This window comes from Xiphophorus couchianus, chromosome 9 (genome assembly GCF_001444195.1).
Source record: "Xiphophorus couchianus chromosome 9, X_couchianus-1.0, whole genome shotgun sequence".
Classification (NCBI taxonomy): domain Eukaryota; kingdom Metazoa; phylum Chordata; class Actinopteri; order Cyprinodontiformes; family Poeciliidae; genus Xiphophorus; species Xiphophorus couchianus.
This window is the reverse complement of record NC_040236.1, coordinates 20757752-20785628: the sequence shown is the minus strand read 5'-3', so window position 1 is coordinate 20785628 and position 27877 is coordinate 20757752. Positions and strand designations below refer to the sequence as shown.

General features: G+C 38.8%; 3 protein-coding genes across 7 annotated transcripts in view; 1 reads left to right on the top strand and 2 right to left on the bottom strand.

The window, feature by feature from the left end:
• Window positions 1–3754, bottom strand: part of scfd2 (sec1 family domain containing 2) — a 125468-nt gene extending 121714 nt beyond the window's left edge. Inside the window, exons 1-2 of the mRNA XM_028028325.1 lie at window positions 2803–3754; window positions 1750–1918 (exon numbers count right to left, since the gene is read on the bottom strand). Coding sequence (XP_027884126.1) covers window positions 1750–1918; window positions 2803–3616 — 983 coding nt within the window. The 5' untranslated portion in view covers window positions 3617–3754. The remainder of the gene's footprint in view (window positions 1–1749; window positions 1919–2802) is intronic.
• A 140-nt stretch (window positions 3755–3894) lies between these two features.
• Window positions 3895–26876, top strand: fip1l1a (FIP1 like 1a (S. cerevisiae)). 2 transcript variants are annotated; one of them, XM_028028326.1, is made up of 13 exons: window positions 3895–4195; window positions 4297–4348; window positions 6931–6989; window positions 7260–7364; window positions 7463–7578; window positions 7687–7763; window positions 9703–9805; window positions 11127–11226; window positions 16101–16152; window positions 18999–19054; window positions 20195–20351; window positions 26005–26156; window positions 26234–26876. In XM_028028326.1, the coding sequence occupies exons 1-13, from the start codon at window positions 4138–4140 to the stop codon at window positions 26542–26544; spliced, it is 1398 nt and encodes a 465-aa protein (XP_027884127.1). In that variant the 5' UTR covers window positions 3895–4137; the 3' UTR covers window positions 26545–26876. The 2 variants fall into 2 exon arrangements, with proteins under 2 accessions (XP_027884127.1, XP_027884128.1); XM_028028327.1 differs by having other exon boundaries at window positions 26005–26130; window positions 26234–26381.
• lnx1 (ligand of numb-protein X 1) overlaps window positions 26782–27877 on the bottom strand; it is a 51921-nt gene continuing 50825 nt past the window's right edge. For all 4 annotated transcript variants that reach the window (XM_028028322.1, XM_028028323.1, XM_028028321.1 and 1 more), the window contains one exon: window positions 26782–27573. In XM_028028322.1, coding sequence (XP_027884123.1) covers window positions 27438–27573 — 136 coding nt within the window. In that variant the 3' untranslated portion in view covers window positions 26782–27437. The remainder of the gene's footprint in view (window positions 27574–27877) is intronic.

Here is a 27877-nt window from a genome sequence, read left to right as displayed (position 1 = left end):
CATGGAAAGCTCTCAGTGGGTATGAATACTTTTGAAGGGGGAATGTTTGTGTTTCATTTCTCCTTCTGTTTATTCTACGCAACAGTGACTTCACAACAAACCTGATAAAAACATAATGAGTTTGCATATTTTACAAATTGAAAAGAAGGTGAAATATTTACTGGCAGCGAACCTTGAGGTTCTTCTCAGTCTTTTAATTTTCAAACACAAAAAAAATGTACTGAGCAGAAATGAAACAAGACGCAACATAATTATGACTTGGCAGGTTTTTATCATTTATTTATTCTAAATATAAAATTATAGTTTAATGTGTTACTCTTTCCCTGGAAATTTAACAAGTCACCTGCTAATTGTCGCCATCTTCATTAGACGATGCAGTGATTAGCTCTGCAATCAAATCCCTACAGTTAATGACAGAAATCATGCAAAAGGACTGGAGCCTTCTCAATGTTTCACAGCAATCACACAAGCACTGTTAGAAACCTGAGTAAACTGGAAGGTGAAATCAGCGCTAGCTTTAATTAAAATCACAGAACGTGGTGAAGATGACGATCACATTTACTCCTATCAAGGTTTCTTAAAGAATTTAATTCTGACAAAGTTAGTTCAAATTGGTTGCTCGTCTGCATAAAAATTAACTCCATGAAGATTTCCAGTCTACTTTTAGAGTTGATAAAGACACTGAGATGGTGACAAAAATGTGACAAATGGTCTCGGGTCTGAGTTTGCAAATAGGTTTGACACCCTTGAGGATGTCAAACCTATTTTCATTTTGGGTCATAGTATGATAATGAATGTTCACAAATGGCCGGTTGTAGCAGAATGTATTGGTAAACGCACCCATAAACAAATTCTTAAATTATTCAGAAAAGCTGTCTCTGCATTGTATAAATACTTCTAAAAATAAATCAAATTAAACATCTTTCCACATTAATGTAATTTGGCAGCATACAGAAATAACAGCTTTATTTTGATAATATTAAGGTGAAGTGATATTAAGGCACACAACTGTTATTTTGGAGGTTCAATTTATGTGTCCTTCTCTAGGGGGCCATATCAAAACACTTGGCCTTGAGTTTGACATGTGTGCTCTGCATTCTCCCATTGGGTGACATAATCACAAAACACCCAGGTTTATGTGTCTGTGAAGCCAGATGTTTCTGAAAAGCAACTTGCCCTACATATTTTAGGCATCTCAGAGGCCTAAAATCTGGAGTGAAAAACAATTGTTTCCCCTTAAATTCAGAGAAAACTAAAGTCATTTTGTTGTTTCTGAAAAGCTCCATGATTCAGTGACCAGCTATAAAGTGCAGTGGAATGAACCTCGGGGTCATTCTTGACCATGATATTCATTTTTATTACATACATTAAACCAGTCTCTAAAACTAAGAGCTTTACAGTGTTTTGTTTTATGGAATTTAAAACTACCTCTGTAATATCTATATTTACATTATATTTTCATCAACTTCCCTCTGCAAATGGATATTTTATTGCAATTTATGTTAGCAATAAACAGAAATGCCTCACTCAGCTTTCTTATTTTAAGTTCTGTTTGAAAAGCGCGACTGCGACAGACTGGCAACCTGTCCAGGGTGTACCCCGCCTCCCGCCTGGAACGTAGCTGGAGATAGGCACCAGCAACCCTCCCGACCCCATTAGGGACAAGGGTGAACAGAAAATGGATGGATGGATGGATGAAAAGCGCGTTGTTAAGAAGACAAAAAAAAGGTACGACTGAACTCAACTTACTGGGTTTGAGCAAGACAGCCAGGGGCTACAGTGTTCTGAGAGTGAGGAGTTCTCTGTACACTTGTGAGTTCCAACATGTCCACTTGCACATCCGTCACGTGACCAGGCAAAGGGTCAAGCATGGTAAGCATCTTTTCAACCAGGTTGTCACCGTGATGGCCGACAGCCCCTTTGTGAATAAAGAAAGCGGAGAGTGAGCGTGCACAGAAAGCTTTTAAATGATGCATTGGTCTGTGTGCCGTCAGTCGCAGCATTATGAACACTGACAGGTGAGGAGAATCATGTATATCAGGTAGCAACTGAACCAAAGCTGGGCAGTCATTGTATCGTTTATCATGTATCGTGATAAGTTTCTTATGATTTGGATTTATCATTGGCATGATAGAGTAACATGAATGATGTTTAAAAAAAATTTTAAAAACTGTTCACATTGTAGGAATTTTTTATTTATTTACTCTTTTACTATTTTCTGTTTATTCAATGGAAGCATCAATAAATATCAGTACATTTGAAAATATTATAAATGCAGTTACTGTTAGCAGTTTAGTGATACAAATCACAGCTCATGTGTGACTATTGTCCTAAAGAAGTGTGATACCAAGAGGAATGTTTTTCGAGAGCTGTATTTGTGTTTCTGGGGCTATAATAGCTGTGACACACATTTACAGTCAAATACATATCTTAAAAATAAGTAATGAATAGTTTGTATCATTACTTTCATTGTTATCACAATAAAATATCGCGATAAAAACTGAAGTCCATATTGCAACACCCCAAAACTGAACATCTGCTCTTTTAGAAACAAGACAATGGCCAAATGAGGTAATCTAAGGAATAGAATACTACGGAACCAGGAACAGGGTCGTGGCTTAATTTTGGCAGTTAAACTTGGGGACCAACACTATTATCCTGGTTGTTGTAATTATATCTAAGATCAATACATAGCTATCTTTTAAACCGGTCAGACATGAGTCATAATTTTACTGAAGTCTAAGTGTAGAGGTAAATAAGGAAGAAGGTGATTATTATGAGATTACAGAACGGCTTCCAAACCTGTAAGATCCATTGTTCGGTCTATAAAGATGATCGATGCTTTATTAGGAGCAGTCTTTCTTCGGTTTTTCGCCTGATTGTGATTGGCCAGTTCCCCTGCGATGATGCGGCTCATTGGCCCCACAGCAAAACTGTCTTCCCTGATCCCTGCAGCCTCAAACAGCGTGTTTAACGCCGAAACCAAGCTTTTAATTTCAATCTGCAGCTCCGCCGGAAGCGAATGCCCATCCAGGTCATTCAAAGTGCCGAACCTCTTCTTCTCCGGTCGCTTTGCATTGATGCTCTCCAGGTCTGCTGGGAGCAGGGGAAACAGGTGAGCAAACGGCGACGCCACGATCAGCTGCTGCGACACGGGGGCGAAGACCACGGGAGAGTGCATGACCTCCGCCGTGTAGTTCATGTTCCCCATCCACTCGCAGAGCTTCTCCTCGAACTGCTCAAACACGGGGAAGCCCTCCATTTCTGTGGACACGTTGTTGGCGAACAGGTGCACGGAGTGGGGGACAGCGGTGAAGACGACGCAGTACTGAAAGTGACTGAGGGATATGATGTCTTTTATGATGTCCACCGTCCTCCCCTTTAACAGAGTGCTCACCACGAACACGGCTTTGGGCTCGTTCTCACCGCACGCCTCGAAGCTCGAAAACTGCTTCACGTTCCTGGCTCCCGCTTGCAGCAAGGCTGCAGCCCCTCCGCTCCAGTGGAGAGCCTCTGCACTCTTGTCGTCCATAAAAACCACGGCTTTCTTCACTTTCGCGAACACCTTCTGCCACATCAGGAGCGGCAGCTGCGTGAAATCCTCTGCGGTTGACATTTTTGCTCATAAACAGCCTCGGTCAGTTGTAAATAAAAGGAAGAATTGTCGGAGATGTCACGAAACAAGCTACTCCAACAAACCAAAACACAAGTCTCTTGGAGGTGACGTGGATATTGGGGCGTCGCAGAGTTTACACGTCACCCAAACGTTGCCATAGTGATAAAGCAGCGCCCGTAGACCAACCGTTGGAGGTGTTGAGTAAATGTATACATGTTTAATGTATTTTTAAAAGTGTCGTGTCTCCACAAACAACAACACAAACCGAAGAAACGACAAAAATTTACAAACGCCATATTCAATTATTGCATTTATTATTTTTTTTAAAACAAACGTTAAACGTTTGTTTTATTGGAAAACTAAGCGGTTACGATAATTACAGTTGGTTATAATTGCGCGTGACGGCTTTCCTCGGAAAAGCAGTTTACATGTTCCCTAAATTTACATTTTTGCCGTTTTCTTTATTTACCAGCTTACGGGAAGGAATACAAGGATCGTTCTAGCAATTTATTTTCTCCTAAATGTTCTTTTGGGATTCAGAATACATGGGTCCTGATGAAGACGACGACCCGTTTCAATGTAGCTAAGTTCACAATTGCAACATTTTGTTGTTTTATAACGTTCTAGTCAGTTATCAGACTATAGGCTTCCAATGACATGTATGTACGCGTTTCTTTTAGGGACATATGACAGCCATGACAAGGAGACAGAAATTTACCAGAGTCTTCATAGGTATGTTATTTATAACAGCAGCAAGCAAGACACTATTTATATCAACACTATCACAAGAAAACATTCAGAAGCCAGTCTTCTATTTTCATTCTGTATGCGACATAGATGATAAGGTATAACAATATATGCTTTATTGTAGCATGACAGCAGCAAAGTGACTATCAAAGAAAATACGCTTACACAAAGATAGATTATTAAACAGAATAAAATAAAATTCTGTACCGTACGGGCAAAGTTTGAACATAAATATGCAGTTATTAGTACACTGCGGTACAAAGGAATGTGAAACTGGTTAGGTTAATTTAAAGAAAATGATAAGAAAGACCAGAATGGCAGAGATGTGCAGATACCAGCAAAAATTGTATTTAAAATAAATTAAAACTGTGCAAATACCAACCTGCATATGAACATTTGTTGAGATTGTTGGGAGCTGTAATTTAAAGTCTTACAGTGGAGTGGGATACATCTTCCACCAGTAATGTTATTTTAGCCCTTTAGTCCTTCTGTCTCCTCCACCTGCATGGGACATACTGGCACAAAGCTGGTTTTCCTGGGGAGCTTTTCTAAGCTACCGCTCCAACATAGAAGATGGCTTCCATGCCAGTTTCGTTGAGGATCGAACAGCTGTTGCTCTAGGATTACCCTGTAATTAACTCCATCCATCTTCTCATCAACTTTAAACATTTCTGTCTTTACTGAAGAATAGCATCCTCACAGCAAAATAGCCACCACCATGTTTCGAGTTTTGCGCAGTGTTAATTTTCAGCTTTGGTTTCATCTACATGTCTTGTGGAAATCTCCAAATGGGACTTGTTTTGGGATTTTTAGGCAATAGCTTTTCTTTTTGCCACATTTATATATATATATATATATATATATATATATATATATATATATATGTTGATATATTTTCACATCTGAGCAACTGTGATTAAGGACTGTCCCATCAGTTCGTAAATTTACAGTGTGCCCTTCTCTCCCCACCCTGTTTTATGTTAATTTATTGTTCAATAAAGGCTACCTATTCCAAAAAACGTAGATGACCTATATTTAATTACTAGGTGATTTCTGTAAGCAAGTGACTGCACAAGATTGTATTTACTCATATTAGGGTTAAAAAGGCGGAACAAACAGCAAATGTGTAGTGAATTATTTTCAACGCTGCAGTTTTTTATAGGCTGACTGTGGCTCAGAGGGGAGAGCAGATGTCCTGCAATCTGAACATCAGCCTCCTTCCACCACATGTTGATGTGCCCCAGTGCAAGGGAACCTACAAATTTCTGTGTATAAATGTGCGGTTGGAACTGTGATGGGGTGTAAAGTTCCTCTGACTAGTTTTAATTGAAAACTGCACACACCCTTTAAGAGCTAGCCAATGGATTACATTAAAGTTTCAGCATGTAGCCTGTCAACAGATTTACAGGATACTTTAGGAAGTCGATGTATGAGGGTTTTTTTTCTTTGTTTTATTTAATCAAAAGTTCGGAATGGTAACATTTGGACTATCAAAAGTATTTTGTGTGATTTTATTTTCTATTCTGACTCTTAATGTTTTATTTTCTGACAATTACACCTCAGTTTGTCAACTTTTTAAAATAACTCTTCATATTTTTTCTGGTTTATCTCAGGTTCTTTTTTTTTAAAACAAATGTAGCTATTAATTACTTTGAATTATAAATAAAATAATTATTGGACAAAATTATTATTCGTCAACAAGCTTTCACGTTTAATCCAATATAGTATAGGCGTAATGATGATGCCATAATATTGACATCTTATTGCTGCATAGAGACAAGGTATTCACGTCCTGCGTTAATGACTGCGATCATTACAGTTTCACGCAGTACATGTGACGGGACAGTGTGCGTTGCCTGTAATGTGCCGTGAAGTCAGTCTATTGGAAGGTGAATGGATATATCGTGCTCATTAAATCTACTGCCAGGGAAAGAGCGCTTGTTTATGTGCTAGAAATATGAATGTAAGCAGTCGCGCAAGCGTAGCATTGATTATTCCTGTGGTTGGCTTTATCCCTCAGATTAAATGGAGCATGGAGTGCCACTGGAATTGCATTTGAATTTGTTGTTGGTTGAAATTAGGCCTAATCGGCTGAGGTTTAGGACCTCAAAGTGAAAACTGAAACGTTATCAGCAAATTAAAATAGAAATGTAGTGTTTTTGATAGATTTTTCAAAAATAAATTGTACTAATTGTAGAAGAAGAAAGAGGTAAGACTTGTAGAGAGGGAATCACGTGTTTCTGTTGTTTGAAGGGAAAATCCAAAACCTCTCGTGATGGGCTGGGTCAGCGATAATGGAACTGCTGATGTTTCTAAAACTGCAGTGTTTTTTGTTTTGTTTTGGTCTGGGGGGGTTCCCTCTAGATCATATGTATGAACCTGCATTATTTATCAGGAACCCACTTCTGTCAAGGTGTTGCTTTGAGATATATTTTCGTAATGTTCTGGAGACATTTGAAATGGGGCTGTTAGCACTCAGCCCAGTCCAAAGTGTTTTGTCTGAACCTGAGTTCAGGTTATTCTCATAATGATGCAGATAACAGCGGCATCATTGTGATTTCTTGCAGCTCTGGGCAAATACCTGAGGATCCTGAGTTCAATTCTGAAATAAGGACAGATCCAGTTGGTAAGTAACTTTTTAAGATTACTTAAAAACAAAGAAAAGCATGCATGTTTAAGAGAAGAAGCAATCTTTATTCAGTCTTCAAACATACATAGTAGAGGAATCTGGTTTATTTGTGTTTTATTGTTTTGATTGTTTTATTTCTAAAATATTCATTATATCAATGAATTAAAAAATAAAATTATACAATTATTCTTTAGCATTTTAACTAAAGAAATATAGGCTCAGCAGTTGTCTTTATTAATGTATTACAAATATGAAAATGTTTATCAGGCTGTAAAAAAGAGGAGGACGAGGATGTGGTTCAGAATATCCATGAAGTCAAAGAGCCAAAGCAGGATGTGGAGCCTGTAGAGGAAAAGCCATGGAGGAAGTCTGGTAAATTGTTATTAGTTAGCGTCCATAATCTATAATCTCATTTTATATTTCTTTATCCAGTCATATTAAGACTTCTTAACTGTTTTTTTTACATTTAGGGGCTGATATCACGGATTACTTTAACTACGGTTTCGATGAAGAAAGCTGGAAGGCGTACCGTATGAAGCATGCTAAGCTCCAAGCATTCCAAGCACAACATATCGCTAATGTCATGGTAAGAGTGTGTGTTATCAATATTTAAAAAGAGAACTATCCGTTGTGGGACAATATAGACAGAGAGCAGATATTGATTTCGACTTTGGTATTTCTGCCTGGGCCCCAGAGGGAGCAAGCTAAATATGAAGTGGAGGTGATGTGTGCTTCTTCTAATTCAGGCAGACCATCTAGGAAATCCTGCAGGTCAGTAAGATGGTTTTTTGCTCTCACTGTGTGCATCCTTGTTAGTCCTAGTTAGCATAGCAGCATCTCATTCAGTGTTGCAACTGTGAGATCAGATCTTTAGACTGGCAGTGAATGACAAAGTTTAAGAGATATGAATAATCTTACAAGGCTTAGAGGCAGACTCTGTAAACATTTCTTAAGCAACCTAAGTACTTGTGTAATAAAAAAGAAAACAGGCTTCTGAGCTGGTAAGAAAGAGACTGAAGGGGGGGGAAAGCATTTATATTATTCAGTCACTTTTTCACAATTAAAAAAAATCTCCTTACAAAACTGATTTTTGTTTTGTTTTGACATATGTAAAATTCCAGTAACTTTCTCAAGCTCATCAGGCACATTTGTACGGAAAAACATTTTCACGTCTTTTTGGATTGTCGCGTTCTCCAGCTTTACCGCCAGGAGTTGGCTCAATTGCTGCTCAGGAGATTGAATACAAGTTTTTACTCAATATGCCTGGAAGGAGCTATATCTAAATGAACAAATATTTGACTAAAATAATGTTATTAGCAATTATGAGGACAGGGCAAAATAAAGATCTTTCAACAAAAGAGCAGAGGATTGGAATTGTAAAAGAAATTTATGAAATGGAGAGAGTTACTTCTTCAATGAATTATAGAATTATTTATAAAAAAAAAAAACCCAGAATAAATTCTTTCATACATACATAGGGCAGTATTTGTTTCGGAAACCAAATATAGTAAGGGTTCATAGTGATTTAAGGAAATGTAAAGACGAGATGACATGACCTTACTTTTCTGTCTTATTTTTAAGACCATCATCCATCATCCATCATATTCGCCATATATTCTGTGCCTGTGCAACGTATTTGTATTAGTTGGTTCTACTTTAGCGCCTTCTATATGCAATAATTGAAAAAAAAGAAGCAAAACCTAACATTTGTTGCCATATATCACCCTATCATCATACTAAATTATCTAAATTATCCTTTAGCTCGATTGTTAAAGGAGATACTCACCACAGGCCTGACTGTCAGCCAGGATGGACTGGCAGGACGCGTTATTTAATTAAAGATTCTTGATGATGTTCTCGACCATGGGCGAGGTTACCCTTCAGGGGAGGTCATGTAAATCTGAGCGCTACGCGGGGTCATGAGTCTAACCCACTCGGTTTGACAGAGCAGGACCAGAAGGGATGCAGGAAGTCACACTGCAGCGTGCTGTAGACTCACGCAGCCCAATCCTGCACGTGATGCACTTTTCTTAACGGCATTCAGTAGTTATATCACATTTTTACATATCTAATTCATAAAAATATCAAAAAAGAAAATTTTTTATAACCTTCTTATTGGAGCAAAGCTCTTGCTAAACTGTGTGAATTTCCTTCAAAGATGAAAAGAGACACCAAGGAGCTGGAAACTGTTCATTAATGAGCTGCCATTGGATATAACTGTTACTCTCCTTTTGCGTGTGTTCTTTCCTCTCTCCTTCTTCCTCTGATTAAGTTCTAGTGACAGAAAGAGGTTAGTAGTGTCCTATCTGTGTGTGGGCGTGTGTGTATGTGTCTTTCTCTGTAAGGGGCTGGTGTTTTTCTTTATACACATAAGGAAGGCCCTATGTGTATGGGTGTACATAGGGGATAGATGTCAGTAAGGGACTGTTGTAAGAAGAAGACAAAATGACCCAGATAAGGAGGTTTAATGCATTAATGGACCAGTGGCGGGTTGATGCAGGGGCACTGGGAGGAGGATTAGGCTAAACTAATGTGGTGTTTTTAATATATTATAAGTGCACATCAGCGTAACATATGCTCACGATTTAAGCCTGTTTGGAGGGAGAAAAAAAGCTTCAGTGACCAACTTTTTGGCGTTGCACTGCATAATTGTTATGTAAATGTATGTCATGTTGTGTTCGTTGTACGCCTTTTATCGCCCGATCAACAGACGAAGAAAAGCTAAGACCACTAGGCGTGGAGGCAAAGGGAGAAGCAGGAGAAGCAGAGAGAAAGCACGCCCTTGTCGCACCGATGCAGCCAAAGATACTCAGGTAGTGTGTGGGCGTGCATGGGTGTGTGTGTGTGTGTGTGTGTGTGTGTGTTTGTGTAGTGAGGGGAAAAGACACATCCTCCAAAGCTATTTATAGCTACGGATGGATGACAAATTAAAGAGAAAGATCTGATCCCCTCGACCCTTCTGGAAAAAGGATGCGGATACGGCGCCTCTGTTGTTTTGGGAAGAACATTTAGCTACTCAAGGTTGCGGTACACTTTTATAACTATCGTTGCATCAAATCAAATCTGCCTTTGTTCACAGAGCTCATCTTATGATACTGTCATAAAACCCCAAAAGCTCCGAGAAAGAAACAATAAAACCAGTGCAGATTATAAAGAAAAAGATCATTAAGTAAAAATAAGTGATGTAAACACAGAAGGAAGGCCATGTGTAAAATTAAGAAATTAAAATGATCAAAACATAAAACGCAATCCAAATACAACACATTAGTTTTGACAAAGGTTTTGGAAATAGTAGTTTAAATTGAATTGACTCGAACGATTTTACGATAGGAGTGACATCCAAAACGATTTTAACTCAAGAAAACACGGCTACTCCACATCAGCACAAATTTGTCCATCTCCATTCAGATAAGCTGATCAACTCCTCCATCTGTAGAGCTCTATGAGTCCATGAAGAGTTTATGTCTGAACCATATCAAGTGAAGCACTTTAGTGAAAGCTGTAATGCTCCAAATCTGTTGAGCTTCCAGAGAGGACAGGTTATTAGAAGATGAAACAAATAAAAAAGGTTTGTACATGAGATAAACAACACAGTCAGGTCTTTTACAATTACAAATGGAAGACCCATGCAAAGTTTTGCACAGTACCAAGGATAGTTCTCCAATATCAAAATTACATCTACATGGAGGACTCTTTATTGACTCAATAATGGCTGTCTTAATTTTTCTTCAAAACAGGAAAGGTTATTCTATTTAGTGTCAAACAGTGAGCAAAAAGGTTAGTGTCTTTTTATACATTGTGAGTATTAATTAGGTTTTATTTGTACATAGACATTCCAATCTGTTGCTGAAACGACATGAAAGATTCACACATTTTCAAATTAAACACAAAAAATATCTGAAAAAGTTTTAATTACTCTTCTTTAAGAAAAGGTTGAAAATTGCTTTAGAATATTGAAATCATTTCGAGTTCTGACTTTAATTTGTAAAATCGTGAGCGAGATGAAGCGGCAAGGTTTCTTAATTCCATCTTTATTTTTATTTGTGTGATCCTTGTTTTCTTTTCAAAGATCTATATTCCAGATTGTGCATGTTTTTTTATTTATTTGTAATTCAACTGTTTGTTGCATTGCAGTCAGTAATGAGGATTTCCCACAAGAAGGACATTGTCACCAATTACGACATGCCACGTTCGGTCAACGCCCGCACCATGTTCTCATTTGTGCCTCCACCCTGTAAGTCACCATCCTGCAAAACCTTTATGTTTATACCTGCAAATGTATGTAAGTACTCCTTTACGCTATGCTCAGATGCTTACTTGTTTGTTTCCCGGGATTAATTTGCCGACACACACAAATGAAGTCACTTAAAAAAGCAGATGGATCAAATTTAGATTGAACACAGAGGTTGTTTAGGTGAGCGGGGCCCGAGGGGAAACTCCTGCTGTCCACATAACTCATCATCCAGCTGCACAAATGACTAATGGTGCTCTGAGAGTGTTTTTGTGAAGCTGCAACACATGTCCAAATATGCAACCCTGTGGAGTAAAAGCACAGTGGTGAGTTTGCAGCACATTTTGAGGCATTGTGTGGCTGTAGTGCAGGTTTATAGTCAGCCAGGTGTCTGTAGTTCTGTCCAGGAGGTGGTCTGCCAGGGCTGTCAGTCACTGGACTTCCTTTTTTGTCTTGAAGTGAATGAGATAAAATATATATATATATATAAATCCAGAAGGACTTCCTGGCAAAAAGCGTACAGCTGCGGATATAGCTTTTTTTCCCCCCCTTCAAAGGCTCCAAAATAGAAACACTGCAGCTTTAGACCCCACTGTTACCCCTCATCCTGTGAGCCCCATATCGTGCAGCAAAGCCATGCCAGGGCTGGTAATGCAACCAAAATATCAAACATCCTGCTGACTGCAGCTTTGAACAGAAAACACTACAGCTTTGAAGTGTATATTCGAAGTCTTTTTTTTTTTTCTTTTTTTGTTTCTCTGCGTAGGCTACTTGTGTTCTTTAAGTCGCCTGCCCAGCCTCCTCGCAAATGTCTAACATGATAAAAATAGTCTGTGCAAAAAAAATAGAAAAAAGAAATAATAAAAGAAAAAAAGAGCAAAGTGCTTGGTGTGCATATTGTAGCACGAGAAATGTGCTGAGCAGACTGGCTGTGGGGAGCAGCGCAGAGGAAAAGACTGAGCCGTTTTGTATTTTTCCGTTTTTGTTTTTCATTGAGGTCACATCAGGTGCCAAATGCATTACATAGGTGCAGATTGTGCTGTGGAAATGTGTCGCTACAGAGTTACACCTGAAGCTGAGCCTGAGTCACTCACATGTGAAGCACAGGACTCTTCAGCTGGTTAGTAGGTCACTACAGTCAGGAAAGTTGCAGAGCTTAACCACAGCTAAGCTCGTGTTTTTTTTTATGCGTAGGCTGCAACATGAGCAAATGTCCTATGACAAGACCCACTTTAGTGCTGATCTGTGATCTGTCTACTTTTGCTCCAAGTATTGAACTGAGCAGAAGAATATTGCCAAATTAATTACAATAATTTGAAATCCTTAATGAATAGTACACAGCATAATAAAACAATTTCCAACATTGGGGTTGCGCAACACAGACTTAAATTTTTATAACAATATTTTGTGGTACTGTTGTAATGACAGTAAAAGTGACGATAAAAACTATTTATTATTCCTTTTCTAAATACTGCTCTAAAGAGAAAAGTGTTATTTTCATCATTAACCTGAAAACAGTAACTGCATTTCATCATATTTTGAAATATATTGATATCTATTGATGCTTTAATTGGACAAACAGTGGCAAAAATTGCACCAAAAAAAACCCCAACAAAAAAGCAATCCTGACAGTACAAACTGCTTTGGTGGCTTTTAAACATCATTAATCAGAATTTCAGTGATAATCAGAGCCAATGTGTCAGAATCATGACAGTGATAAATCAAAATTGTTGCCATGATAAGAAGTGTATCGCAGAAAATGATTAACGATGCAATAAATGCCCAGCCCCACTTCAAACAGGACCAAACAAAGTATCAGCAACCATCTGCTGTGACTAGCTGCAGGTTAGAGAAGAGACACACAGCACTGTTCCTAGAACACACCTCATACTAAAGGAGAAAGTACAGAGAGTTAATGGCAGCAATACCTTGGAGAGAACCATCACTAAATAGGTAAACACTGAGCCAGAAACACTGTCTGCAGGATGAAAATGAGAATGCATATTAATGTAAATGTTCTTCAATCAATAACTTCATGAGCTTTGTACAGGAAAACAGTGAGATTGAGTGGGAGTGTCACTTAAAAAACAGAAGTAATATGTTAATTAACAAATTAACAGATGGAAAAAATGATGTTCCACCATTCCAGTGCTTACTTTGACAAAGGAAAAACAGCAGCGAATCTGAGTAACCAAATGCTATAGACTGCCCTTTTCATCTCTGTAGTGCAAAGCTGGTGATACTGAGGAATGTGTGTCCAGGTACTGACTGCCAGAAGTTGATATATGCTGCATACATGCAAGGTCCTTGAAAATGCTTGAATTTTAATTAGGTGATTTCAAGGCTTTGTATAGTGCTTGATTTTTGTATAAAGTCCTTGAAAATTCTTTACATTTAAACTGCACAGTTTTGATCTGTGTAACTGAAATAAAGGTTGCCTTATATGTTATACTGTAAACAAAGTTATTATAAAATTCTGGGATTTTTTTTTTTTTTTGCTAAATTAGTGTTTTGTCCCTGGACTAGTAAGGGGTATTTGGTGTTTCAAAACGTGAAATGTCTCTTATGTTTTGAATGAGAGACATTTCAACATTAAATACTGTTATATTTTAGTTTACGCTGTCCATGCCATGTAGGATACTCTACCAATACAATAACAGCAATAAATGATATCATAAAATAGTATATTGAAACCGTCTACTTTAGTTCATTTGTAGTGTTTTATGTCCAAAGTGTGTTTGCTGGAAAAGTTTGAAAAGTGTAAGATTTTCTACACACTCATCTTTGCACTGGGAATTTGAGTGGCTACATTACATTTTATTCCTTAGTTCTTACATTTGCTATCGGAAATGCAGGAATTGAGATTGTTTTAGACCTTAGAAATTCTTCGTCCAGTTATCAAAATCTTATAGCTGTAAAGGGAAGACAGGATACCCTTGCAAGAGTTTAAGAGTGTGTTGCACCACAATCGTTGCTGTAGCCACATATTCCTCTGCTCTGGAAAGCAGCCGCTGTTGGTCTACACAGTGAAATATCAGCGCCATCTAAGAGTCTGCAGCCTGCACCTCTGTGAAACATTAGCATGAGACAGAGAGCCACGCAAACACAGACTGCAGCCATTAGCCCTTAGCCATTAGCTCTCTCATATGCTGCCAAGCATAAAAGTACAGTCCTTATCAAACACTCACTGCAGGTAGAAGCAATTACTCACTCACGATAACTTTGCCTGCATCTGCTTAGACAGGCTGGTGCTCATTGTAAATGCACATTTATGTCTGTGTGCTATTGTAAGAGGCACACACTGCTTGTTGTTGTTATTTTCTCTTGTTCTTTTTAATCATTCTTATATGTGGCGGTCAGTATTCATGAGGTGTTTCACATGGTGACCTCATCTTGTGCCGAGTTGTCTCAGGTGCATGTTCGAGATGAATCACACTGTCTTTTGGTTAGCTGTCTTTAAAGGAATGGCCCGAAGGCCTTCAGCGCTACACTCTTAGCTTTGTTGTCTACTACTTAGAAGTTTGTGAGCATTTTGTTTTAAGCTTTGTTCTTCCAGCATGTTTCCATATGTCTGAGATCGTGTACGCTTGCTCTCTTCAACTGTACGACTCGTTTGCTTTAAAAGAAAATGTTTTCTACTTTTCCCCTCACATGAGGGGTTAGCTTGGACCTCGGGGCAGCGTGCAGAATTTGTGCAATGGCTCATATAATTATTCCTTCTGTTTCAAGTAGTTAATTGTGTTTTATCTTGAAAAGCTGCACCAAGCTCTTCTCACGTTAGGGGTCGTTATTGGGGGGGGGGTTGGTGGGAGAAAAGAAAGGATAGCAGCCAGATGTTAATGTGCCTGGGCTTATTCTTGATTCTCGTGTACGCATGCTGTTGTTCAGTGCAAGTTGAGTGTGTAATTTGGAGCTGATTGTTTAGCTAGCTCTCATAAAATGTGAGCAGTATCACAAGTTGGACAATTAACTGTGAAGTGAGCGTTCTGTGCAGCTGATGGTTAGGACCTGCCACATTTGTTGATGTTAAGCTTGGAGGCAACTCTAATCTCCCTCCCTCTGGAGCTTCTGTGCACTGCATTTACTTTCGGTCTGGTATGACTTGTGCAATTTAATAATACTTCATTAATCCCAGAGGGGAAACGAATGTTGTGGCAACTCACGTTATATAATTGTCTTCAAAGAGTTGTTGTAGACGCCATTGACTGTGGGCAGGATTATGTCCTGCAGCAGTCTGTGGTACGGTGGTTATGAATAAGCCTCCGACTGAAGACTCTGTTGTTGCATCACAGTCTGATAAAAAGGTTGGCAAAGTTGTCTGTAATTTTTAAGTCATATTTCAATTAATTAAGGACCAAAACTCAAAGGAGAAAAAAGGGGGCTTTTATATACTTCATGTATCCAAAAAGACAAATTAATTTTTGTTGCCTTTTGTTTGCTAAATCTATTGTTAACACATTTAGAAACGCTTAAATACACCATATAATGTGAATGTACTGTAATTTATAGACTGATATTCAATGGATATCTGATGTTTTAAACAGACAAACAAAATAGCGAGTTCTTGTTTACTCCCTTATGGTTGTTTTTTTTTTAAATTATGTTGGTGAAGGTTGCAAAATTCTGGGAACTCTCAAAGTTCAACACTTGAATTTTACGTCTGCATCCCAATTTACAAACCAGATGCTGAAGTTTAAAAAAGCTACAATAACTTTGAGGCAGTTCGACTAAAACTTGCATTATTTTATCATTTGCTTCTATAGATACGTCAAACTTAGTAATGATAAAATACTTAGTTTTTTAAAGTCTGTGAACCAGCATGATGTCATGTGCCTGACTTGATACACATTATTTACATAGTTTTGTTTTTCTTTCAGCTTCACTTTTCCAGTTTTACCAATCTGAGTCCCCCACTAACACACTGAGCAGGTGAGTTTATTATTTCTGACGTGTGTTTGTTTTCTCAGAACATGCACTGATTGCGTTGGAGCATCAGTATAGACTGTAGATGAAACAGGAACAGTGCCAGAAAATGATTTCACTGATCGGGAGATTTGACATAGATGAAAGAAGCAATTAAAATAAGTTTAAAAAAATACAAAAAAACAACTAAAAATAAATACTTTCCTTGGTTTGACTTCTGAAACAGTCAAAATGTCTTATTTTGGAACTAGAGAATAAGAAATTAGTGCTCTCTCACGTTCTAGCTTGATGGTATTTTTCAGAGTATGCTGTTGCTCATCTTACAACTAACACAAATCGCCAAATAAGGTAGAAATCTGATTAAAAGCTTGTTTATGCCTAAAGCCTCCTGTTTATCAGTATCCAGGACATCGCTCACTGTGCTCCTCTGATCTATGTCATAAACTGTCTGCAGACTCCCACACTTTGACTCTTAATTTATACAACTAAGATCACATGGGAGCCACGTTGTACCCCAAACTCCCTCTTTTTTTTCCCGATACGGACACAAATTCAGTCCCTCTCCAGTTTTGTTTGATGGTAGGTTTGTTTCCTTTGGATGTTGTCTGCATCCAGCTTGTCTCAATCTCTACATGTTTGTCTGTCTCTAAAGCTTCCTGTCTCTTTCTTTCCTAAATCCCTTTCCTTTTCCTATCTCCTAATTTGCCATATCTGACGTGTTCCTGAATTCACTCTGGACTTTGTCCTGAAAATGTTTTTCTTCTCACATCTGAGTCCAGTTGCCAAATCCTCACATCCTCCAGGGACTTACTGTTCCTATGAACTCTGCCAGCCTTCTCCTCTGTACTTTCATGAATCACTTCCTTTGCCCCCCCTCCCCCCCTTCTTTTTATTATTTTTTTTATTTTTAGACACATATGTACATAATTTAAACCAATAGTTTCTGCCTTACTTTAGCTGACCAGTCGTCTACTTCAGGATATAAGGAGCTTCAGGTATTTCTGGCATGACCTGACATGCTTAATGCAAAGAAAAATGCTGATCTGCCTCACAAATGTATTTTTAATGCATTTACATTCTTGCAATGTTTCAGAAAAGACTATGTTACTGCTACTTTATACAGTAACATAGTCTGCATGATCAGTTTTGTCTTTCATATTTTAAAAGAGGTAGTGTTTTATTTAAATTTCTGATCTGTTCCGGATTTTTCTCCTGCTCATTTCGCATCGTTTGCTCAAGGTTCTACCATAGATTAGTATTCTAATTTACTTATAAGCTTCTCAAAGTAATCCCTTTGAAACAAACACAGAACAATTTAGAATATTTAATTCAATGCCAAGATATTTAAGATTAAAAAAATTGTTACCTGAAACATTCAGCGTGGATTTTATTATGCAATAACGTTTTTTTTTTTAACATTTTGGTAAGTTACAGACAAAAACTTAATTGAGATTCACAAAGATAAAGCAAAGTCTTCCTTTGTACATGGTTTTCAAAATTCTTTTGCAAATGAAGTCCAAAAGGTGTGGCGTGCAATTGTATTCAGAACAGAAAAGCAGAATACTTCACGCACCTTCCGTTTTTAGCAGAAAAGCGCTAAGGATGTTAGCATTTTTATTTTTCTCCCCCCAGGCTAAAATGAGCTGCGATTCACATCGTAATTGGCGACTTAATTGTAAGTCTCCAATTAGGATATTTTAGAATAGAACTGAACCGCTAGTTGTTTTATACATCTAATAAGGATAATAACCATGAAAACAAGACCCCCCAACCTGTGCCTTCTATTGGTGGACCGCAGGTAGACATAGCGGATGAATGGAAAAGCGGATGGTCCAAGAAGGAGCCTTCTGTTCAACCATGCGGTCAGATGGGTGTGATGTCAGCGGTGGGAGAGTAGAATGAAAGTCTCATAAGTTCTTCAACGTCAATGTTTCTATTACCACTGAATGTTTTATTTTTCAGTGCAAAATGTCATTTTTGATATCAATGTAAGCTGTAGCTGTTTTAGCTGTTACATATTTGTCCTGCTGCTTTGGTCTCAAGTCTCCTGATAAGTGAAGTTTGTGGTATTAATTCGACATAATGTGAAAAAGTCCTAGGAGTATAGATAGTTTTTGCAAGAAATTGTAATGATATACTTTAAATAGGGTATTAAATATCAGAAAGTTTTTACTTTACATAAGACCAGATTTCATTTTATCCCCCGTCAGCTCTTTGCTGTGAGCCACATGGCTCGTCTAGATCCATCTTTGCTTCATTCACCATATTCCATTCATGAGCAACCCTTTATCTGCTAATGCCTGAAATAATAAAAAAATACATTTTAGGTGTCTTGGACTGTTAGATTTTTTTTTTTTTTGGCACACCGCGTTTTGGACTCACACTGCTGGATGAGCTTCATACAATTTCACTTCATCCTCAGTGCTCTCGGAAGTTTTCTGTTGGAAGCGCTGAGCGTCCAAGCCATGTGGAGGGCAGAAGATCTAGCAGTATCCGTAATATGCCCTCCATCCATTCTCCACGGGTTGGCCAGCGCACACTGAGCCTTGACAACGAGCCAGTCACTTCAAACACTTGGAAAACACAGCAGCACATTTGGAGAAGTGCTTTGATCATAATGCGGAGTTGTGCTCTATTTTCTTTTCAGCCGATTCGCTGGCGAATTTGTTTGCTCACACTGTTTGTCTTTATCATAGCAATGGTCTGGAACACTGCATAAAGCGAATGACATAAGGAGTACCGTGTGTCAACAGCTAGTGGCAGATGTTGAACCGTTTGCAGAGAAATTATGGTGAAGGGAATGTCTGGTTAAAGTTCTTCGTTTGAAGAATGTCTCTCATTTTCTGTTTCAGCGACAATGTTGGGAACATCGAGGAACCCTCGACTTCCCTGTATCCATGTTTTGTCGGTAAGCGACGCATGTGTCCTGGAGATATGATTACAATTGTGGGGAATTTTAGCGTAAAGTTAGGCCCAAAATTATTCATATTTGGCAGACTGAAAATGGTTCTTTTTCAACTGAGACTCTTCTTTCTGAAAGAAAGTGTGAGAGGAGTATGAAAAAAGTAAACAATTGTTCTGTTTTATTTACATCTCCAGCATTTCCAGGTTCTTTAAATTCACAAACTTGGATACAATTCTTTGTTTCAACAGGATAAAACCACATAATACTGGTTTCGGAATAGAAAAAAGTACCGTAAGTTGATTTCAGGCTTTTGGAAAGCCCTGACATCAGTTGTGTTGAAAATTTGTGGGCTGTTCTTTGAAACAAAAGCCTGTGAAATAAAAAAATAAAAAAAATAAAACAAAACTCTGCCAATTCTGTTCAGTAGAGTGCTCTAACATTGAGTCAGAATTATGCCTGAAACTTGTTACTGGCTACAAAAAGCAAATTGTCACCTTCCTAAAACAATGGCCTAAGTAATGTTTTTGCCAAAAGTGTTTTTATTCTTTTTTTTTTGCACAAAACATCTTTCTCAAAGAAAGAGGTGGTAATTTTAATATTTTTTGTCAGAGCAGATGTATTAATTTGACTTTGTGTGGATTAGAGAAAACTGACAATAAATCTTTTTTATTATTATTATTATTATTTTTATGTTAATCATCCCACCCCCAAAACAACAACATTTCTATTGCATCGCTAAAAGCTTAACATAAATATGACAGTCATACCAACAGTTTTTATAAACTTATGTTTATTAATATGCTCCTAGTGCAAGAAACATTTGCTTTCATTTGCTTATGAAAATGTCTGATTTAGAGTTTGGGGTCTAAAGGCAAATTTGGCACTGCTGAAGGTTTCATTGATTCCTGCCCTACATATTCTCTCTAAACTTTTCTTTTTCTTTTGAAAAACTTTCTGTTTGAAGATGCCTCCATAGCAAAAGAAAGGGAAATAACAACTAGAGGGACTTACAAAAATACATCATTTACATCTTTAAGTAGAACTGATGCAGCTGCGTGCTGCTTCTGTTTATCGTTCCTCCCTGGTATTCTTTTTTTTGTTGTTGTTTTGTTTTTATCTCTCCTGTTTCATCTTTAATCCCAGGGAACATGTCCACAGACTTTGCGGTGGTGGATAGTGCCAAAGCCTGGGAGTGCTACATAAAGCAGCAGCGCAGCAGAGACAGAGCGTACGGCCATGACAAAAACAGACGGCGATGCAGTGACAGAGACAAACACAGGTCTTCCTTGTCACGCCACAGGTGGGTCTTGAGGAATTATCATTAAACCAGTTCTCTGTATGTTTGGTTTGGAGAGATTATGTCTAAATTCCCTTTCTTTTGTATCGCGTGACGATAAAACAGATTGCCCTCTCCTCTTCCTATTCCAACCCCTTCTCCATTCATAGATGCCTCTAACAAAAGATGAATGTGAATCTGCTGAGCAGCTGTGGGATCTGGATAAGGCAACATCCATCAGGAATCTATTTCTGATGGACCAGTTATGCAATTTACCCGGCATAGGTCTATTGCCTGTCTGCCTCTTTCTCTTTTGCACATAAAGTATGCAGATGTACTCTGGTCAGTCGTAACATTGTGTCCAGATAAGGTGATTAACCCAACCTGCATCCATCCGTGCGTTGTCCACTCTCTGACTATTCTGAGAGCTGACTTATTTAAAAAAAAAAACACACACACACACACCCTGTCAGTGTTACGACCGATCTGTGTATGTTTACAGGAAGATAACATTTCTCCAGAGGAGATTTCAATATTTACAGGAAACCAAACAAGAAAAGGAACAACTATTGCACTTAGGATTTCATTTATGTTGGCATCAGAAAAGTTTTAATTTTTCAGCTTGACTGCAGAGCAGCAGATTAAAGGTCTCTCTGTGTTGCTCAGTTCAAAGCGTGAAGCGCAATCAAGTGCAGAAATAATTCATATAAACCGAGCCAAATTGTTTCAGTGCAGCATAACTAAGGGGATTTTTATTCCAGCTATTCAATTGATTACTGAAATATAAACCTTGGGAGAGTCGTGGAAAAATATACAACTATTGTGGGGGGAGAAAAGAAAAAATAGCCCCGTATTGCAAAAGAGCTGCAAGTCTTGATGACTATTACAAGGCAAGGGGAAATGAGTGCCAACATATGCAAAACATTTGCTGCGAAATGAGGTAATAAACAGATGTAAAAACAAATTTTAGCCAAGATGCAATTGCATGTACGCTCTGTTGGATGGAGTTCGGCATCTTCCTCTCTAAGGGTCAGAGATGAGAGGAGTTTGTCTAATTTCACATTTTCCTCCTCATTCATCGCTCAGGTGACATAAGGCACACTATGTGTCTAGTAAGGCGACAGTGTAATATGAGACAGATAATCTCTGAAAGAATCAAACTCCTCCACCTTCTCCCGTAGCTAATATTGCCATCTGAAGAAATGCACCGCTCCCGGTCAAGAACAACCAATCAGGGCCAGGAGGAGGGCCTTATTGCTGTCAATCACACTCTTATACGTGCTAATGTTGGATAAATTTACAGTTCTAGGAAACCGCTTACCCACTGTCATTTGATGCCTTGCCAACTAACCTGATCATTCATGATGGCTCTGCTGAAGGGGAGAGGGATGAGAGTGCGAGCAGCGGGAACACAAGCGTGATTGTCAGCTCTGATACCCTCCTCTTGGCTCTGATTGGTCATTTCTGTCCAAGATGTGTCTTTGTGGGGTTAGCACTGGGAGAAAGCAGAGGAGCTTGATGTTTTCACAGATTATCTGTCTCACATCATACCATCATGATATAGTAACAGTTTTAACGAATATGTGAAAAATAAATCTCTTGTAATAGTTACGTACTGCGTGTTTTTGAATGTGTGAAATTTCTGAAGTGGAAAGATAATCACACATGGGTTTATTTGTCTTTTAAGTAAAATTCTCAAAACTGCAGATTTCAGGTTTAAGCCAATACCCAAACATTCGAACATCTTATTGCGCTTTGAGAACCCTCTTACAAAATTGAAAAGCTGCTGGTATAAACTGGGTGGGTGACTGACGTTACTCAGAGAAGCAGCAAAGAGTCAGTGTAGCTTCGGAGCACCTCTGGAGAACCGCAGCTCTTGTCAGATGAACGTTCTTTACTTCATGCAAAATGCTATGCTAGTTGAAAAACTAAACACTAACCAAGCATCATCACGAGCACTCCATGGTAAGATCATGCAGTGGGAATGGAATAGATTGAGCTGCAACAGACTTTAGGCTGGAGCTGAGGGACAAAGACACAACGAAAAGGTTTGAAGTATATTTGTATGTCAGAACGGCCCAGTCGAAGTCCAGAAATGTTATTTTCTGGATTTGCAAACCGGCTAGAGACCATGTCCAAGTGTTTACACTTCAGTGCTTGTCTGTCTTAGTCAATCGCGTAAAATTTTTGTGGTTGCAAGCCTTGAAAAGCTTGAGGCCGAACAAATAAGTTAGCGAGTCACTGCGAGAATTTCTTTTGTCATGCCACACTTGCTTTGTCAGACTTTATGCAAATTAGTGCAAAGCAGTTCAATTGGACATACCGTCTATGAATTGTTCTCATACTGTTCCACCTTCTTTTTCCCCCACCCCTAATTGACAGAAAGGGAGTTTCCTATTTAAATCGCCGAGTCCTTATTTGTACCTAAAGCCTCGGCCTCGTGGGTCAGGCGAGGAAAGCAGGACACGGGGACAGCTGTGAGGCTGTTGGGCTAACCGCATCAGACAGGAGGAACAGGAGTCGCATGTGCTTGACAGACACTATGGAAACACTCAGGAGATTTCACCACTACTGCTTCGTATTCATTCTGATGTAAATGCCACAAGGGACTTATTCCTTCAGCCTGGTTGAGAGTGCCACTCACACAATCTGCACTCGGCTGACAAGTTTGCCCTACATTCCCTTTCGCATGGTCTCGACTCCTGTATCATGCATGTGCTCACGGCACGGGTTGCATATTTTCAGCTGCTTTGATTTATGATTGTGTTTTGGGCTATTTTTAGCCGCGAACTGGAAACAAGTTGTGTGTGAAATGAAGAGAAGCAGATGGAGCTAACCGTCTCTTTGTTGGTAGCCACTCTTATTGTTCACTGAAGTGATGAGTGCAGATGCCGCGTGGCAGATTTACGCTCGCTGGCCTGCATTTCTTGCGCTGAGTCACATCGGTTACTGCCCAGTCGGTGTTGGCCCGGTTGATTTTAGGGTTCAGGCTGTGTTTGGCTTTTGGCTGCGATTCCGAAAGCCGGCCCTTGATTTATCGCCATCAATAATGAATTACGCGAGGCTAAAATTCAATGTGAAATATTACACATCTTTGACACAGCTTACCTATTTTTTATTTTTTTTTCATGGGCATCAGCTGAGCACCTGATTGACCATTTGGTCAACACTTGCGATGCGGTTGTAAATCTGGGCCTTGGATCGTGAATGTAGCTCATTCTCGCTGGCGCCACTTCTGTCTCTTATCAACGCTTTCCTGCACACATGTGGCCACATGTGAGGGAGACCATGGTGACATCCAATACCCATTTTTCATCTAGGTTTGCTTATTTATTTGGCATTGGTTCACACAAAAGGGTGTAAATCAAACTGAAAGACTCCTCAACTAGCTTAAAATGATTGGTTGACAAAAAAAAAAATAATTGCACGTGTAATAAATTTGCCGATTTAAGTCGATGGGAGTTTAGTACGAAAAGTCCTGCTTGGTGCCTCAGTGGAGACATTATAGGAATATGTTGTAAAGTACAATGTAGCGCAGCTCATCAACAACAATATGAGAGCACTGGTAACCCTAAGTAACAAATGCTAATATCAGTTAGCAAGTTGTCAGATTTGATTAATATGCCTACAATTTTTTTATTAATAAATTTAGATGTATTATTTATAAATTACTTTATATATTTTATATTTATCTATTTAGTTAATATAACTACAAAAAAATCTAACAAAAAACGATCTTTTTTATTTATTGAATTAATATACCTAAAAAAAAAAACTAGACCAAAAAAATATATATATCAGAAAAAAATAAAATTCTAAAATCTTGCTTGCCTTTTTGCGAAAATGTTCTTTAATGGAAGCTCTTTAACTAGATCTACTTCTGAGATTTCTATTTCAGATTTAGGAGACATGACATGTTCCAGCAACGACTCTCAAGATTTCCATCAGCTGCTTTTGTGCCGTATGCTACGTTCATCCGGGCTTCAGGGCCTGTCTTGGGTTCAGCGCATTCCAACGACGACATCTGTTTTCATTTTCCCCTCTTTTCAAATTGTCTGAGGCCTTAATGTGACACACTGCTCCCTTTATCCCAAAGTCATGCAAGTTATGCCCTTTTGTCCGGGAGCAGCGGCACAGCTGAGTTATGAATCTATGATGCATGCTTAACCTCGCATGCAGCTCTACGAAAATCGTTGTTGATGTAGAGGTTATGAGTAAGGTAACTTTAAGTTGGCTGAATGTTAGACTGACGACCTGTATCTCTCAACCAGTGTAATGTGGAGTTTGCTGCATAAGGTCTCCCTTTTTTCAAGGCCTTTACAAATCTGTTGTTTTTTTTTGACAGAAACAGATTTTTTTTTTCAGTCCTCTTGCACTTTTTAAGCACGACTGACAGCTGAATATAGTGCGTATTTGTGAAGTGGAAGAGAACAGAAACAGTTTTATGCATTTTTACAAATAGAAATGTAGAAATGTGCTTTTCATCCACATAAAACCCGCTAAGTGAATACTTTTAAAAGCGCCTTTTGCTGCAATTACAGCTGCAAGTCTTTTGGAGGAGATTCTATCGGCTTCGACTGACATTTCATTAATTACGTTGCCACGAAAAAAAGCATTTGATCCCCTCGCAGAATTCTTCTTTTTAGTTTCTTATTCACATGCGCTTGTTTTATGTGTGCCCTACCGTGGCAGTAACCTGTTATGTAACTTTATGAGCTTCAAGTGTTTACTTCTATTTTCCCAGTTGAGAGCTCACAGCTGTGTTCACCAACAAATGAAGGTCTGGCTCTCAAGATAAATGGCATGACAACACTCATTTGCAGAGCCGTCACGACATTTGAGTTTATTTATTTATCTATTTTTTTTTTGTAGCCTTCACCCAGACAATAGTAAACAAAGGCTATAATTTGGACAGCATTTAGTTGCCTCTGTTTACCCGTCCGGCTGATTGGAAAGTTATTTGCGCGAACACAAAAGCTGAATGTCACATGAAAGTTCTTCGTCTCTGCTGTTTTTTAAGCTGATATACATGATTAAATATAATTTGCTCTTAGTCCAACACAGTTGCAAAGTTGGCCATTTACGTTTTCCTTATCGCTTCCCTTATCTGAACAAGTCTTAGGTTTCAAGTGAATTCAATGTTTTGCTTGTTTTTTCCATTTTTATCTGTGCTCTGTAGAACAGCATAAGCATGTACGATGTAGTCGTTGACGTGATTTGGGGGTTAAATTGGACACAATCACAAAACTAACTTACTAGTTACAAGTGAAATAAAGTGCCAGTGAAACTAGCACTTTATCATCTATATGAAGGCCTTATTGACTAAAACATGCTCCTGTAGTTCCTGAAACGTTACTTGTAACTTAATTTTATCTTACTTCATGTTTACTAATTTATTTGCACTAGAAACTTGACCAAAAATACTTGGGAAGAGTTTGTGTTTTACAGTAATGGGAACGAGGAGTGGGCAACATTTGACGGGAATTGTTGCCACCAATTGTGGCACGCCCATTTGGTTATGGTGGTAATTTACGTTTTGCCAGCAAAGGCCCATGTTGGTCTGAATATATTTGTTTTCCTTTCAGTAAATGGAATAATTTGAAAACCACAATTTGTATTTACTGGCTAGCTGTATCTTTTCTACAGTAAATCTGCTATCTTGTATGATTTGTTTCAGTGAGAAGAAGCCGGCAGAGCACAGGGACTCTGCAGATTATGAGCACAAACGTCGCAGAATTGAAGGAGTCACCGGCAAAAAGAAGCAGAAAGACGAAGAGGAGGGCTCGCGAAAAATATCGCAAAGGTCGAAAAGTCACACATTTCCAAAAAGTAATGACAAAAAAAAAATTATTTTATATATTTTAAATATCCATCTTTAAATTATTCTTTCGTTTTGCTATTGGCAGAAGTAGCAGCGACAGTAGAAAGGATGACAGGGAGGCCAGGAAGACAAGACACAATCACGCAGAGGGCAAAGACTCTGGGAAGGCTCGGAAAGCGACTGAGAAAAGAAAATAAAATTTCAACAGCCCTCAGAACAGCCAAACCTAAAAAGCTTTGTCCCTTTGCATCTCAGGTTAAATTGTACGCGAAGATTAATTTGTTCTCATTATATTCTCCAAGCCTGAGTTTTATGGTATTTTGTTGTTTTTCAGGTTTGTATACAAGCCTTGCTGGCAAAACAAAACAAACCTGTACATTTAAAAAAAAATTTTAAACGAGTTTATTGAGCATTTAACCAAATGTACCATCGTCAGATATACTACACAGGCCGAAGCGTGACAGACAGAACCACAGCAGACAGACCTCAGGCCCTCCACTGATACACGGAAACCAAGTCAGTTTTTTTTTCTTCTTGAAAGTAAGAAAATTAGTAAGGCCTCCACAAAATCTCTTATTTAAATGTTATTTGTTAAGTTATGAAGACATAGATTCTTTTTTTTTTTCTCATACATTTTCTTTGCCAGGGGTTTTAATAACTTAGCCATAGCTTCTGAGACAACAGGAAAAAAAACCCCAAAAGAACCTCACAGACTACTACTTGGCAACGTGTCTTGAAGATGACAACCACTGTCGGCACAAACAGAATAAAGCCTACGTTTAAAGGCCATACGACAAACAAAAGAAACACATTGCAAGTGCTTGGTTCGGTACGTTTGTTTGTTTTGATTTTTCTTTCTTTTTTTTTTAGACACCCAACATTTTACGTAAAGAAATGTGAGTCCAGCTTGACGCATTATCCTAATATACATCTATTGAAATTGGCAACGAGTCGTGTCTCCTTTTTGTCCTCCCACCCGACTCACTGGACGCTGTTCAGTGTCCTCTAAGCAAAACGAGCGTCCGGACCAGATCTGTTCCAGTTCAGGGTTTCCGGGAGGGAGGGGGCGTAAACCTTCTGGTCACAATCCAGTCGCTTATCTGCACCTCCTGCAAAGTCCTGGCAAAGTCCCCCGGCATCCCCTCTGTGGCGAGGCGTCTGCGGTGCCGTCCTGAGCTTCTCTTCCCACACAGCGAGCTTAGGGTGGTCGGCCGGTCCAAAGCTCTCTGCCTTCCACATTCCTCGGTCAGTGTCGATAAAAGCGGTACCGGATGGCTTGGGAGCGCCGTTTACAGCAGGCTGCCCGGCCAAGACACGATGGTCAGGGTGATTCTGCCCCGGAGCTCCTTCAGGAGACGAACCAGTGCCGTGTGCGTCATCCCCCACGTGCTTTTCCCGTTCACCTCCAGCAGGATGTCCCCGCATCTTCATAAAAACAATTAAAAAAGAGAGAAACCGTAAACCTTTGTTTAATAACCTTTGTTTAATTTACCGTGTCAAATTCGGCGTCAACTAAAAAGTTTTAATAAAGCTGTAGTATCTAAGTTTTCTAAAAGAAATATGTTTTTTATTGTTAAAGTTGTTGCTATGTCGTTACAGAGTAATATGAGATGGAAAATTGAGCTTCTCTGCCTTCTCTCAGTGCAAACTAGAACCAATCAATCAGAGCCAGGAGGCGGGTCTTAGCACTGTCAAACAATGCTTGCGTACGTGACAGTATTGTATGAGA

Excerpts from the sequence above, each read along its gene's own strand:
- fip1l1a (XM_028028326.1), top strand. The coding sequence starts at position 4,138 with ATGTTCTTTTGGGATTCAGAATACATGGGTCCTGATGAAGACGACGAC. Across the intron at positions 7,365-7,462 it reads AAAGCCATGGAGGAAGTCTG|GGGCTGATATCACGGATTAC; the intron begins GTAAATTGTTAT and ends TTTTACATTTAG. Across the intron at positions 19,055-20,194 it reads CCTGTATCCATGTTTTGTCG|GGAACATGTCCACAGACTTT; the intron begins GTAAGCGACGCA and ends CTTTAATCCCAG.